Source organism: Acanthisitta chloris, unplaced genomic scaffold, assembly GCF_000695815.1.
Source record: "Acanthisitta chloris isolate BGI_N310 unplaced genomic scaffold, ASM69581v1 scaffold27687, whole genome shotgun sequence".
NCBI classification, from domain to species: Eukaryota; Metazoa; Chordata; class Aves; order Passeriformes; family Acanthisittidae; genus Acanthisitta; species Acanthisitta chloris.
In genome coordinates, this window is record NW_008682528.1 from 22,633 (window position 1) to 38,497 (window position 15,865).

At 38.9% G+C, this 15,865-nt stretch overlaps 1 protein-coding gene across 2 annotated transcripts in view; it reads left to right on the forward strand.

Moving 5' to 3' along the window:
* SNX9 (sorting nexin 9) overlaps positions 1-15,865 on the forward strand; it is a 39,878-nt gene that overhangs the window by 4,631 nt on the left and 19,382 nt on the right. Inside the window, exons 4-5 of one of the 2 annotated variants that reach the window (XM_009078563.1) lie at positions 13,490-13,673; positions 14,438-14,588. In XM_009078563.1, the coding sequence (XP_009076811.1) occupies positions 13,490-13,673; positions 14,438-14,588 (335 nt within the window). The remainder of the gene's footprint in view (positions 1-13,489; positions 13,674-14,437; positions 14,589-15,865) is intronic. The other variant, XM_009078564.1, reaches the window with a different exon arrangement.

Here is a 15,865-nt window from a genome sequence, read left to right on the forward strand (position 1 = left end):
TTTAAGCCTTCATAGCTTTTTGCCTCGTATATCAGTTCATTGAGTAGCAATTACTTAGTTTCAGGTTAGATATCTGAGGACATCCATTATCTTAAACACAAACTGTTTATTGTGGTCTGCAGACTGCTGCATGTCCCACATTAGGAAGTTAAACATTTCAAAGTCCACAGGTCAACGGGAGAGCAAAAATGTGCTTTTTTTTCAACAGCACATAGCTTTTTGCCTCGTATATCAGTTCATTGAGTAGCAATTACTTAGTTTCAGGTTAGATATCTGAGGACATCCATTATCTTAAACACAAACTGTTTATTGTGGTCTGCAGACTGCTGCATGTCCCACATTAGGAAGTTAAACATTTCAAAGTCCACAGGTCAACGGGAGAGCAAAAATGTGCTTTTTTTTCAACAGCACCATGCAAAGGTCTTTTGTGTTAGAAAATAAATGCTTTACTTATTGTAACAGCTGGGGACACACACCTGGTTTGTAGGTCAGTTATTAGTTTTCTTAATTGCATCACGTGACTTTGACATGAAGTGAGATCTTTTAAAAACTGTACATGGGGAATTTTTGCATGACAGGGAATGTAACAGTTTGTTGACTATATAGTGTTTGTTTTATGCTTCCTTGTATTCTGCTGGACAATGCCAGAATTGTTACTCTGTGATCACATGTTCTCACTAGAGAACTCTAAACCTCACAGTGTTTATCGCAATGTTTAGAATTATTTGTTTTCTTGATGCCCAGTTAATATGTAAGAACTCTTGAAATGCCTCATGAATTTCATGTTAGACTGAGTCAAAAGTATTTACTATAGGTTAGTTTTCCTTCAGTAGAATTTACAGTATTTTGAAGATAGTGTGTGGAACCTTTTTTCATCTGCACTGTCTGTTACCCTTGCCCTATTTTTTCCTGGTGTTGAGGTTCTAGCAAAATTTTATTTTTGGAGGATATTTGCAGCGGCTACTTCTCTCAGATCTGAGTAGTGTTTCTCAGAAGAGAAGCATATAACTTAATTTAATCTAGGAATAATTACTTACTAATATCATAAACATAATATTTTGAATGGTGGTGGAGGTATCTGTCAGCTTTTTTGTGCTTTACACAAGATACTTGTGCTTGGAGAAGGAAAGAAAAAGCCTCTTACATATATAGAGGGAAGGGTTAAAATAAAGGTGTCTATTATAGTCTAAATAATAGAAAATTACTATGGTAGTCTAGCCTTGGAAGTCGCATTTCTAGAGGGAAAAGGTTGAAAATATGGTCACTTTACTATGGAGTTTACATAAGATCAACAGCATATTGTCCTTGTAATAGGTACAAATTGCAGGGGTTTTCTTTTTTTATAACAAACTTTGAAAAAGAGTAACTTTGAACAAACAACTTGTCTCATCTGCATCAGTGCCTTACTCTTCTAAGTGTTCTGTTCCTCTCAGTTATCCTTCAGATGCTTTGTGAGACATCTGGGAGAACAAGCATACCATAGTGTGTTATAGTAAAATTGTATTGGTAGCATTAATAGGAGAGAGAGGGGAGGAGGGTGTGCACTTGAATGCAATCAAAGCCATGAAAGATGCAGGGGAATCAGATTTCCTTAGGCTAGTGTCTTTGGGTCTTTTTTTTTCCTGGTGGTTTTCTTTTTTCATAGCAGGAACCATTCTGTTGTGTGGGCAAGATTTAATATTTTAACTTTTCATTTTCTCAAGTTTGGTTTTTTGGTTTATGGTGGGGTTTTTTTTTTGTGTTTAACTGAGTTCTGTAACTGCTGTTTGGTTATATGTATTTTCTAGAAAAACTGTAGATCTGGATTTGAAGACTGGTTTCTTCAGCTTCTGACATGTATCTGGCAGGTTTTTCTCTAGTGGCTTATTGCTAGTGGGAATTTTAATTTGTATCCTGAGCAGTCTGGCTTCCACTTTTGACTGTTAGGCCTTTCTTCCAAATCAGGCAGCACTCCAGGGCACAGTATTTTCTCTTTGCAAAAAGTTCTATGGCTAATTGTCATCTTAATTAAGAAATTCTATCTGTTTACTCTGTCTATCTGGTGTGAGACACTCTTTTCCTGCTCTCAGGAAAAAAGCAAGCTTTCTTCTGCAGTCACTTTGATCTTGTGACCTGTCTGTAAAATGCATGCATTGCTCCTGTGTACATTGCACAGTGTCTAATGGTTTGACATTGTTGTGCTGGTGTAGAAACACCTAATATAGTGAAAGATTGCATTGGTTCCTGTAATGCTGCATCAGGAGGTCATACTGAGTTGCTCATCCCCTGCATAGTGGTCTCTTTTAAAGCCACTGCTTATAAGAATACAGTCTTCTTCTTTGTGGGTATGACCCTTTTCCCTAGATGTATTTGGTTATGATAACATTTATATTGTTTATATTGTTCACTCCCTTGGGATTGATTTGTGTTCAGATGCTCAGTTACAAGCAATTGACATACTTTTTTCAAGTGCTTTGGTGACTGACTAGGTCAGTATACAAAGTTTTTGATCTTAAATGGAACTCATGTTCAGGCTATGGAGAGTGAATAAAAACGACAAATTATGTGTCAGTGTGGAGGGAGTTGATACTTGAGGTGACACAATAATGAAAACTAAAATGTTCATAGATAGATTAGACTGGTAGATTGAATAAGAAATAGCAGCATTCCTAAATGCTGACATTTTATGTATTATATTTTATAGTAACATGGGGGTGCAAGTTTATGACAAGAAACCTTTGTAAAAGCAATTCTAAATGAACAGCATGTTTGGGGATTTTTCTTACTACTACTGTATCAAAGAAATTGCTTTCTGTTAAACATGAAGTCATTCTGACATACATGTAAGTACATTACACCCCCACTCCCCAGTTTTGGTAAGTCAGAAGATGTTTTAATTCCTAGGATTCTTTCCTTCCATTCTTCTAGCACTAAGCAAAAAACACAGGCTGTTGTGTAGTCTTTCAGTACCAAGCCTTATTAAAAACAATACATCTGGGTGAGTTGAAATGTGAATGTGGTGCTTTATGGTTTTCTTTCTGTTTTCTTTTTTTAAGACCAGTTAAACAAGGGTGTTGTGGTTTGACCCTGGTAGCAGTTCAACTTGCTCAGCTGCTTGCTTATTCCCATTTCAGTGGGATAGGAGAGAGAATCAGCAGGGTAAAAGTGTGGAAACTCATGGGTTGAGATAAAGACAGCTTAATAGGGAAAGCAAAAGCTGCACACATAAGCAAAGCAAAATAAGGAATTCATTCACTGCTTCCCATGGGCAGGCAGATGTTCAGCCATCTCCAGGAAAGCAGAGCTCCATCATGGGTAACCATTACTCAGGAAGACAAATACCATCACTCAAACTCATCTCCTCTTCCTCCTTCTTCCCCCATGCATTTTTGCTTTCCAGGCAAACAAGAGGCTTTTGCTTTTCTACTCTGGAAACCATAACTTTTTGGTGTTAAGAAAACGTCATTTACTCAAACACTGTCCTACTCCCTGTCTGTCACTTTCTAAGAAGGTTTTATGTTGTTGTTCAGCAAATAATCTACTGAAAGTAATTAATAAGCAACAACTAAAAGCAGTTGCTTTTTCTTCCTTTTCTTCACTGAGAAAGACTCAATAACCACAGCAACACTTTGGTGTTGTACCTCACCTGGGTTTGCCACAGATGTAAAGTGATGGTAGAAAAAGGGCACAAAGATGATTTCTAAGGAGAAGAGAAGAATTCTGCAAGACCCTTGGCAGTTCACTCTTCTGCAACTCATTCCTTGCATCAGTAGTGTCCCAGCAATAGCTGCCTTGGTAAATCTTGCAGCTGTTCTTGTAAACAGCTACCAGTAGAAGATACTGGAGGCATGAAGGCAATCAGAGGAGGCAATGTAGCTAATTAACCACAAATGAAGGGAAAAAATTACTCAAGGTGACTATTTTTACACTCAGAAGAAGATAAACAGGTAGAAGAATTTAATGTTGCATCTGCCAATAACATTTGTGGCTTAATATCTGAAAAGTCTTAAAAAAGTTACTCAAGAAAATGCAATTTAAGCAAGCCTTAGTTGCCGAAGATGGAGGCTGTTGCTTGGCTTTTGTGTGGGTCTTGTCCTATTTTGACCTGGCAGCCCTTGGATAGAGGAAGCGGAGGGAATGAGAAATCTTTCATCTCTGCCAATCCACTGTTCCTCTAAGCGGCAATGCAGGGTACTAATTTTAGACTGTCATTTCGAACAGCCAGTGAGTAAACATATCAGCGCTTATGTTTTTTTCTATTTATTAGAATTGCATTTGTGTGTAGACAAATAGATATATAAAAGTTGCCTGTAAACTCTGCTGGTATTGGAATAGTACTGACAATAATGGCACTGAAATGAATATGAATTTGTCTGGTTAAACCGAGTGAACATTTTGAAATACACAGAACACAAAATTTCTCATTTTTGATGAAAAATTAGTGGTTTTTTGTGGTTTCTCTTGTAGTATTACTTTGATGCCAAGTTTCTTCCATGGCTGTAGCAATAGTGCATATCCTGTTTCACACTTTTAAATAGCATTTCTCATTGCAGTTGGCCAAGAGGTTATTAGCTTGGTGACATTTAGAGCCTTCATAATTTAAAGCATGTGTTGGAAATACAGTCATTAAATGTGAAATTCATTCTGAGTTGTCTCTAGCTGGGTTGGTTTGGGTGTTTTTGTGGTGGTTAAGACTTGTGCTTCTCAAGTCACAGATGTACTTCCATTTATTTTGACTGTTTTTTAGGTTCAGAAGCTGCTGTGTTAACAGCAGTGATCTCTCATTCTGAACTACAACTTGTGATGGTTTTTCATTTATTTAACTTAAGATGCTTTTAAAGCTGTGAATAACTATCAGTTTTCTGTATTATCAATAGTGTTTATTTGAATTATTTAGATTTGTTACAACTGTATTGGCACAAGCTAGTTTAAGAAGTTAAAATTTATCTGTACACTAATCTCTTTAGTGGTCTGTAAGCAGACTGTTTTTACAATGACCAGCTGTTTACAGCTTGTGCATCATATATGAGTGACTATACGATAGAAATGCTTTAAATTTTAGTATACTGTATGTTTTAGTCTGTATGGTTTCTCCTTCCTTCCCTCTGGAGGCCAAAGTCTAGCCTGTTTTTTCTTTCTTTTTTCCCCTCTGGAGAACAGAAGACTAGTATTAAAAATGTATAAATGAAAATCCATTGGAGTACTGCCTGTTTCAGGGTGGAAGTGGATCACCAGCTATGTTGACGTAAGAGCTGTAGATGTGGCTTCCTTATATTTAAGATATAAAAATAGTTCTTGCAGCTAACTGTAAGTTGCGTTTGTAGAGGACTTTGTTCCCTTTTCTTGATGCTGATTCTCTAATCACTGCCAAGTCTACTTCTGTATGAAGATGACTGTACAGCTTTTCTTAGTTCAAGATAAAATAAGTATCCTGAGAATTTGCATTTTTGTGAATTGCAGACTTTTCAGTTAATTCCTGTTGATCCTAATGAGTCCACATTTTTTGTCTTCAGTTGTGCGGTGGGCAGAGCAGCAAGGCCCCATGAGTAGATACAGGAAGCAACTAACAGAAACCTCTCATGTTTGTATTGTTTTATCCAGTGGAAAGTGTGAAATCATTTGGGATAGTTTCTTCCTCAGAAGAAAGATAAGCTAAATGTGTAGAAAAACCTTTCCCTTCAGAAACCTGTGGGACTTATGTATAGGCAAGATGAATAAATAGTAGTGAAAGGCACATAGTTTGATGAGCAGGAGCTGAGGCTGCCCTTAAGTTACATGGTGTGTAGACATAAGTTGTTGAATACACATAAGAAGGACATTAAAGAAGCTATTCCCAGAATTTTGCTTCCTATCTTTACCACTTTTTGCAGCTTAGTGCTGGAAAGGTAAATTGTCATTGTTAAATTTGCATACTGTTACTTCCACCCCTGCTTTCTGAACTGCTATGAGCATCAATAAATGCTAAGATTGAAGAAAATAACTATAGTACTCTATTAAGATTGTGCTATTCTACTTACGTGGTAATTTTGACACGCATGTTATTGCATTCCTGTAACAGCATTTCCGTTCCCTGACAATTCTCTGTAAAGTAGAGGTATTGTCATGGGAAATGCAACTTGCTTGTATTTAATTGAATCCAGTTTATCTTGTTACACCAGTACGCTAAGGCATCTTATAAAATATGCAGGTAGGTTCACCATGGGAGTTACAATTAGAATTCTTTATGAATTTTGGAAATGATTGCTTCCTTGGCTAATGAACTTTAACTCTGCATAAATGCATATGTTTGTAAGATGAAGTGTAAAGTTGCCTTGGCGTGTGCATAAGTCATGTCTAGAAGGCCATAATACAAAAGAGATCTGAAGGGAAGTACAACCAGAACTGGTGGGTTAGAACTTCAGAAGTAAAAAAAGAAAAGAAAACACCTCAGTGTTTTATGCTAATTTGGCTTTCATGATTGCTATCTTCTAGTTCCTGTACAGATAATGACACTATAACATTCGCTATTTCTACATGTAATTTGAAAGCAACTCTTTCGACCAATTCTTGTTTAACCAAAGTACAAGGCAATGGCTTCCCTTCCCTCAACCACAATATTGTGTTCAGATCAGTACTAGGAATTTTTGACCAGTTCTTGTTTAACCAAAGTACAAGGCAATGGCTTCCCTACAGTACTGAAATAGTAGCTTGCTTGCTTTAAAATAAATCACATTCACATATTAAAAACTAACCATCCAACATATGACAGTGATTGTACCAATTCCAATTATAGAGGTGTCTTGAGGTTTTTTTGGATGAGTGTTCAGATCAGTACTAGGAATTTTTGACCAGTTCTTGTTTAACCAAAGTACAAGGCAATGGCTTCCCTACAGTACTGAAATAGTAGCTTGCTTGCTTTAAAATAAATCACATTCACATATTAAAAACTAACCATCCAACATATGACAGTGATTGTACCAATTCCAATTATAGAGGTGTCTTGAGGTTTTTTTGGATGACCCAGTGGAATGCAAAGGCTCAGGCAGCAAGTTGCTAAACTGCCGCAGTACTGTGATCACTCCTCACATTTATCTGCACCCATACCCTCAGGCAGAATCTGACTACTGAAATAGTTTTTCACAATTTACAGTGTTAGCATGTTTTGGTTTTTTTTTTTCTTGTACCTTTCACTGAATCACAGAATGGGTAAGATTGGAAGGGACCACTGGTGGGGTCATCTGGCCCAGCCTCCGTGCCCAAACAGGGTTGTCTACAGCACATGGCACAGGATTGTGTCCAGATGGTTCTTGAATGCCTCTAGTGAGGGAGAATCAACAACCTCTGGGTAATCTGCTCCAGTGTGTAGTCACTTGCACAGTAAAGTTCAAATGGAACTTCCTGTGCATCAGGTTCTGCCTGTTGCTTCTTGTCTAGTGCTTGGCACCACCAAGAAGAGCCTGGCTCCATCCTCTTGGCACCCTCCCTTCAGATACTTGGACATTGATGAGGTCTCCTCTTAGTCATTTCTTCTCCAGTCTGAGCAGGCCTAGCTCCCTCAGCCTTTCCTTGTAAGCAAGGTGCTTCAGTCCCTTAATTGCCTTTGTTGACCCCTGCTGGACCCACTCCAGGAGCTCCATGTCTCTCTTGTACTGAGGAGCCCAGAACTGGACACAATACTCTAGTTGTGGCCTCATGAGGGCTGAGTAGGGAGGCAGGATCACCACCCTTGACCTGCTGGCAATACTCTTCCTAATGCATCCCAGGATTCCATTGGCCTTGTTGGCCACAAGGGCACACTGCTGGCTCATGGACAGCTTGTCGTCCACCAGGACCCCAGGTCTTCCTCTACAGAGCTGCTCTCCAGCAGGTCAGACCCCAGCCTGTACTGGTGCATGGAGTTATTCTTCCACAGATGCAGGACTTCCACAGGATGCACTACCTTCGTTTTCATTTGACATCTTATGTCATCAGGTAGCCTTGTGGTCTAGTAGTTTGGCACTGACTATATAAAGAATGTTTAACTTGATAATGGTTACAATCCAGTCAGCTCTCCTATGTGCATTTCTGCTTGCTTGCACACTTAGCGGCATGTGCCATGTGTGTGTTGCATGACCCCCTTCCTGATTTTAATTATTTTTGTTTCCTCTTCACTGAGCACTTATTTTAAAGTAGAATCATGGGCATTTGTAATTGAAAGTGGTAAGCTAAAGAGCCTTAGCAGTGATACTCTTCAACTCCTCAAAAAAAAAAAGAAAGGCAACAAGGGACACCTCTGTCCTCTGTTTCCAAACAAAAATAGAAAATAGGGAGTGCTTTTCCCAAAAAGGATGGATAAAGCCTTGTTTAATCTTTATACTCTGATCCTGGGATGCCTAGAGAACATCACAGAGAAACAGGGAGCCTTTCTTCTCTTCCTGGCATTGCTGTGATTGCTGTTGGGAAAACTGTCTGAAATTTCTCATCTGTTTCAAGAAGGAACCATTAGGGATTGAAATCAGCTGAAGAGAAGACAAGGCTATAAAGAAGTGACTTGACTGCCACTTGCATGTGCAGGTGTGAGTAACAAAACCAGGAGCCTCAGAGAGCTCCGTTGAATAAATATAACAGGATTTTTAGTGGCTGAAAGTTGAAACTAAGCAAACTTTAATTAAAAAAATAATTTCTTTTAAGCAGTGAGGGTGACAATAGATGTGTTTTCCCTACCTCATTTCATCACTGAATATTTTTTGCTCAAGTCTAAATTATGTATCTTTCTGAAAGGCCATTCTGTATTTCAAACACGAATTTTTTTGAGCTGAATCAGGAGTTGATAGGTGGAAGTCCTATGCCTGCACTGTGCACAAGCAATGTAGCCCCTAGTCCACTTTGGCTGTGAATAACCTTACAGGTAAGGAAATGGGATTCAAAGTGGGGAAAAAGAAAAGAGCAGAAGACTAACTGCTCTGCTATTCATGGTAGTAACTCAGTTTGTCTCCTGGTGGTTTGGGTTTATTTCTTGCTGAAAGCAAGAAGGTTCCAGTAGGTATGCCTTGGTTTTGTGTGGTTTGTGAGCAGGCAAAGCCCATCTCCTTTGCAGGGACCAAGTTGTGAAGGGGGCAATGAGTCTGGGAGTGGAGGTGCTGGATGATGGTTTCCTCTGGAAGGAAGTGAGGAGACAGGAGCAGCTGAAGAACAAATGGGTTCCTATGACAGCATTGCTATTGTATCCCTGTCAGCTGCTTCTGGAGGTCCTCTCCCTTCTTGCTTTCATATATTTATCTACAGGAGTCCATAGAGTTGGTTATTCTTTAAAATCTTGCCCATCTCTGCTTTTCATTGAGGATTTCTTTAAGGATGTTTAAGTTGTACTATAGAAAACTTCCCTTCAGAAGTGGAAGAAATGCCCAAGAGCACAATGCAAAGGTAATGATTTACCAAGAAGAAAGCTTAGCCATAAAATATCATGGCTATGGCAGCTACTTCAGCTATCTCCTAATGTGCACACTTGCTTGGCTGTAAACACAGCACAGTGAATGCAGTTCTGTGATTGCTGCAGAGGAGGCTTTTTGCCCTTCATCTTTATTCCTGAAGAAAAAAAGCTTGATTCTTAGGGTGACTGTCTATACCTACTTTTTTTTTTTTTTGAATGAATCTATCAGAGACTGTTATCCAAAGTTCAGTATAATGTCTGAGTATGCCTAAAGCTTTGTTTCCATGCAGGTAACTAAGGCAGCTATAAAACTGGAGAGGTATGTTCAATCCTGTGGGCTATTCAGCTGAGCCACCATGACTTTTCTTGTGTTTTCTGCCATGCCTCTGTGCTGTCTGTCTCTTTTAAACCCCTCTCCAAGAGCATAACACTTCTCATTGCAGCTTTGGCTGTCTTGACCTTCCCTTGATTTGATCAGACTTACTTTCTCTACTCACTGCTTCAGCATGGCTTCTGTCTCTCAGACTAGATTTCAAGGCATATTTCTTACAGTTGGAGGTAATAATTTTTGTTGGCACAATTACCTAGGTCTTTTTGGGTACTTAACTTAGTTTTAGCATCTGAACATCATGTTTGTTTTGGATTTTGTCCATCGGGAGCATCCATTAATACAAGGAAAGAGTCTGCCAACAGCTTGGTTGGCCAGGAGATCAAATAAAAAATTTGTAGGCAGGGCAGAGATACACCTCAGTGCCTTATCTTAACTTTATTGTCTAGAACTTTGGATTATCTGGAAAATAGCAAGTATGTTACTTCTCCTATTTAATTCATGATTCATTTGGTAAACATACTGACATTCCACTCCCAAACTGAGAATTTTCCTGTTCTGGTGGAATTTTTTCTCATTTAACTATTATTAGATCTTTAAAATATACTAAACTTCTCCTCCCATCCCCCAGTCCCCCACCAGTAATGATCTGTTTCTGTAGTGAGTTTGAATCTGCCTTTAATGGAAGACTCCCAAAATATTTAGTAATGGTTCCCTCCATTCTCCATTCTTGACATAGCTTTTTTAGTTGTGGGGGTTTTTTTCTCCTAGAACAATAGGAGTGAGCAAGTCCATAATGGTGTACAAAAGGGAAAATATCTTCCCTTTAGGAATTTATCCTTGAATTTAATCTCAGTTTACTTGTACTTTGGGGAGCAAAGAGAAGTAATGCTTCATCTGGAGGCTGATTAGTCTTAGTTGTGTGCTGTGGCATTCCTTTTTGTGTTTGCATTGGGATTGCTTGCATATTTTGATTTTAGGTGTGCTGTATCAAATTATATTGACGAAATATCAGTTTCTTGCAAGGATTCTTTATCTTTTTATTGTGCTAAGGAGAGATCAAAGGATTATCAGTTTCAGTTATGAGAAATTAAAGGTGTGAGAATGTGTAATTTAATCACTTACAAGATACTTGCTGGATTAATTAGGGTTTATTCAACCATAGCTAGGCCACATGAATAGCTTCTTGTATGTAGTTTGTCAGCTGCTGAAATCCACAGAACTGCTGACTGGAGCTGATAATTAATAGTTGCTGTGTCGTTATTTGGTCTTCCATGATGTTCTGGAACCTCGAGGATGGCAGGTCTGATTCCTGAATGCTTCTCTGTGTTTACTGACTGTTGACTTCCACTTAGGAGTGTCCACAGAGAGGGTGTGTCTGTAGACAAAAATTTCAAGGAAATTGAAAGCATACCTGTTCTCTTAGTCCATCTCTTTCTCTCTTCCCTAGTGCCTCAGAAAGAAATGTGGACCCTTTGGCTGAAAGGAACTGAGGAGGATTAGCATATCCCACCCCTTTTAAAGCCTGTGGGCAGTAAGCCTACTGGCAAGAGCTTACTCCAGAGCTTTCTTGGACATGTCAGAAGTAAAATTTTCCAATTTGTTTAGTGCTTCCATATAGGTACATAGAGATAAGATATCTGAGAGAGCAATTTCAGTAATGTTTCCCCTTGTGGTACAGCATCTAGTGTATATCAACAACTGCTGGCAAGTCTGATGATCACTCTTGACAGTCATTCTTTAGTATGTTAATATTTCTGCTGCCTCCTTGTTTTGCAGCAGGTTTTAGAATTTCTTTGCTACCCAATCATGTTCCAGATTTCATATAAATTACTACAGAGAAGAGGAAAACTTTACTCAGCCTTTTGGCAACCATCCCAGTTCTGGGCTGTCATTTGCAAGTGATCAGCACAACATATATTGCAGAAGTATAGGCAAATTAATATTATGCAAACTGTTCTTTTCTAGGTGCTCTAAGTTATATTAGAAGCAGGCATGCTTTTTGGTTGGGCCCTGCTGTACGTGTTTTCATTTAGCAAAGATAATGAGCCCTGACTAATGCCATGTATGGTTATTTCTCTTTACATAGACTCATACCAGGTGAACATCATAGGAAGAGCAGAATGGTATAAGTTACCAGCAACTTCTTTAATTTGCAGAGAGTAGCACTGTGTATCAGCTATCCAAGAATGATACTTCTCTCTGAGTAGTGCTCTTGCATAGTTTTTATCCTCCGTGTAGAAGCTGTCCACATAATCTCTCACTTCATTAGTTCCTAGAGACCAACTGACTCTTGTGAGTCTTCTGAATGGTAATTTTCTCCCTCCAGCTTGGGGGCTTGGTCTTAATTTCCAGATCCTGGGGATCATGAACCTAAAGAACAGGTTAGTTACATAATACAGCATCATTTTCAAGTCTTTGAGGTTTGATAATGTCTGTGAAATCTGACTGTCAGGTGACTTTATTTGAGGAAAACCTGAAGTGAGAGTTATTCATAAGTAGTATATCGAAGTTGAAATGAGATAATGTTTAGTGGAGAAAAATGGAATGTGGACTAGCTGTACTTTTTTTTTGTGTAAGAAACAAACTTATTCAACATTTTTGCAGATGATAATTTGGCAGGAGTTTTATCAAAATTTATGTACTGGCAGATGTTCTGAGATTCATGTAAATGTTATAGTCTGATAGCAGTCAATCTATATTAGGCATCTCTTCTTTGATGTGCTGCTTCATGATAAAAAGTCTTCTGTAGGATTTGAGACTTCCTTTTACAAAACTCAGCTTCTTCCTCTGCTGAACAAGATAAGATTTCTCGACTTCTTTTGTTTTCCTTCCCCTTCTCCTCCTTCCTCCTCCTACACTTTGTGTGTGTGAATTTTGATATATGTGCAGTATTTTCTTCATGCCAGCAAGTCTCTGCACTAAGTGCCTGGAGTAGACTGCATTTAACTAGTCAAAGTTTTTTCAGTGTAGTGTTAAAATGGAGGAGCTGAACAGGATGCTAAGCTATTAATCCAGCTTCTTGACAGATGAACTTGACAAATTGATGCAGTACTTAGAGGCATGTCTGCCCTACACTCTTTTCTCTGAGGTTTCCACCTCCACAACAGCATCAGCAGAAGTGTATGCATGATTACCTTCACCAGAAGCTTATGCTGAGAGAGTAGGTCTACAGGGAGATGCCAGACTGTTCTCTGGCAGATGTTTGTTTCCTTCCCTCATGTTCCCCGTGAATGAGTTAGGCTCTGACAGGGAAGCTCATCAGGTTGCTGGCCTAACTGTCACACCAGCAGTGATGGTATGGGTAGGCAATTTATGATTTGCTTTTAGTAAAGCCACTAATCTGAGTTTGATAAAAGAAGTATTTGCAAAAACCTAATCCTTGACTTTTGAGTTCTTGTTTTGAGTGTGCTAATTAGTCCATGGCTTTATGTAATTAATGGTTCACATGCACCATACTTAGGGTGTCAGTGTAAAATAATTACCGTGGATGAGATTGCTTCCTAACACTGCTGCAACAAATAGTTTAATTTCCTGGGGGAGAAACACTTACTACTATGTATTGGTGTCACATTGCTGGAAAGCTGATCAGTTCTTCCAAGTGCTTACTGCACGTAAGGGTTGGTATAGCTGGGAACTAAGATTTGGCAGCCACTCCTAAATCAAGCAAGTGAAGTGCTGAATGCAAACTCATGGCCTATCAGCAGGAGATCAAAGACTTCAGCAAGAAAGTGTGTGGTTGTTGCTCATTTCTTCAGCAATTTCTTCTTTATTTTTGTCTTTATGTGATGTAGGCAAGCAACGCCAATGATCCTTGGTCCAGCTGGAACGCTGGGAAGTCTGGGAACTGGGATGATGGAAATGCCATTGACAGTTGGGCGACGAAACCTGAAAGTGCAGCTGGCCAGAGAAACAGTGCTTCAAATAACTGGGAGGCAGCAGCAGCATTTGGTCATCCACAGGCATATCAAGGACCAGGTGTGCTAATAATGCTCTTAGTTTTGTTTTGCTTTGGTTTTTTAAACAGGTTAGAGTAGCTGGACAGTAGAGGTAAGAATTATTTAATCTTTCATAACTATAGAACATGGCTTATATGAAAACCTAAACAAAACCAGTTTCCTAGTAGCACATTGCCATGTGGGTAATCTAGGTACTTAGAATAATAGGGTATTTTTCAAAATCAGATCCAAAGTAACAGATGCCTCAAACTTGTATGGAAATCTGGCACACCAAAGTCTTGTGCATACATGATCTATTCTCGGGCACGTTGTCCAGCTTGCATAACTGGAACTTTGAAACACCCTTGAATTAGCGCCCTTAGGCCTGTGAAGAAATAGTTCTTAAATCCTTAATTTTGAGAAGTGACTAGCCTTTCAGAAGGCTTCTCCACCTTTTTGTAGTAAAAGCATAAATTAAGAGGATAACCCATAACTGGGGAATACTAACCTGGAGTCTGAATATGGAACACTATTGAATTTGTCTTAACACACCATCATCTCTTCTTGGTATTTTGATTTTCCTTCTCCCTCAATGGAGTTCTCGTGCAGTGCTTTACAGGTTGTATTTAGTGGGCATTGTGGGTGGTAACTGAGTAGAAATTGCAAAATAGAAGGCTGAACTACATATTAATATATTTACCTTCTTGGTTATTTGTATGAGTGATAAAATATCTGGTTCTGCTTTGGAAGATAAATTATTTAACATTCTCCTTTCCCTATCCCCCTGCCCCTCCTGTACTTCAGCAGCTGCTGATGACGATGATTGGGATGATGACTGGGATGACCCAAAATCAACTTCACCACCTTACCTTGGTTACAAGGAGTCTGAGGCATCAGAGGCTGGTGGGGTCCAGCGTGGAAATAGTCGTGCAGCTATGAAGTTACCACTTAACAAGTAATGGAAAATACAGGGGAAATGTGTGTATGTTGAAGAGAATTGGAATTTGTCAAGATGTTTAAATGCGTGACCATTCAACCTCTTTGAAATATACAGTGTAAATATTACAGTTTTGGGGTATAAGATAAGATGGTTTTGTAGTTCAGCATTCTCCCAGTGATCAGAGAACACAAATCCATGAAAGCCTAAAAGTACATGACGAAGCTGTATAATTTTTTGGCAGTATTATGCAGGCAAATGACAAGTTCACAATGTCTGAACTTCTGGACCTCTTGGTCTTTAAAATTTCACTGTCTTTGACACTATTTGTTCTTAGTGAGATTGAAAGGTACGGCTTGTCCATACAGTGAGGTTGATCAGAGATGTTGCCCCAGAGTTCTTGAGCAATTTGAATTGCTAGTGGGGAAAAGTTCTGCTCTCCTATGTTTGTGCATCATCCACGTTGATTCTTGAGCCATAGAAAGTTTTATTTCTAGATAAAAAACCTTACAGTAGCACCAGCTTTGTCAAGGTTATATACTAGCATTATCTCATGTTACAACTTAATATTTGTTTGTTCTAAAACTTCTGTTGCTGTGAGATCTACTGTGTGTTAATTTCTAAGCGGATGAAAGCAGAGTGGTAAAAGATTGTCCAGTAACGGTTCCTTGGGTATGTAACTAAAATCACCTGTGTCTTCATGACTAGTTGCTAATTTTGTTCACTGGTGAGTCTTCTGTCCAGTGTCACAACAGTACCTCTGGATCATTGTGGCATTTACTTGTTGCAAACCCCCCAAAAATACCTTATTTGTCTGTGAAGTAGGTCCTACATTACTCCTTGTGTTTCTGCAAACAGACAGTAAGATGCCAGTCCTTCAAGGGCTAATAATCTTCCTAATTAGAAAGAGGACCACCAGTTGCTTTTCATAAGACTTCAACGAACATTGCAGTGATTTTTGTGTGGCTTCCTTTCTAATTGGTGGATAAATTAAGATAACTCATGTTTATAAGCACTTAATAAATCTGTTGTTTGTCATTCTTTCAGATGATTGACTTTTCATAATTTGCAGTCTCAGGTGTATGAGCATCTCTCTGTGTATTTCCAGAGAGGGTAGGCTACAGGGGAGGGACAGATGTTACTTTGTGGTCTCCTGTTATATTTGCTCTGATGGATTGCAGAGTACAAATAGCCACTTTGCCTTGGAAGAAGGGGTCTGTATTACACAAATAAAAGCTGGATCTTAGTAGCTAAAATTTTTCTGCTTTATTCAGGGCAAATTGTTAGTTCTAAAG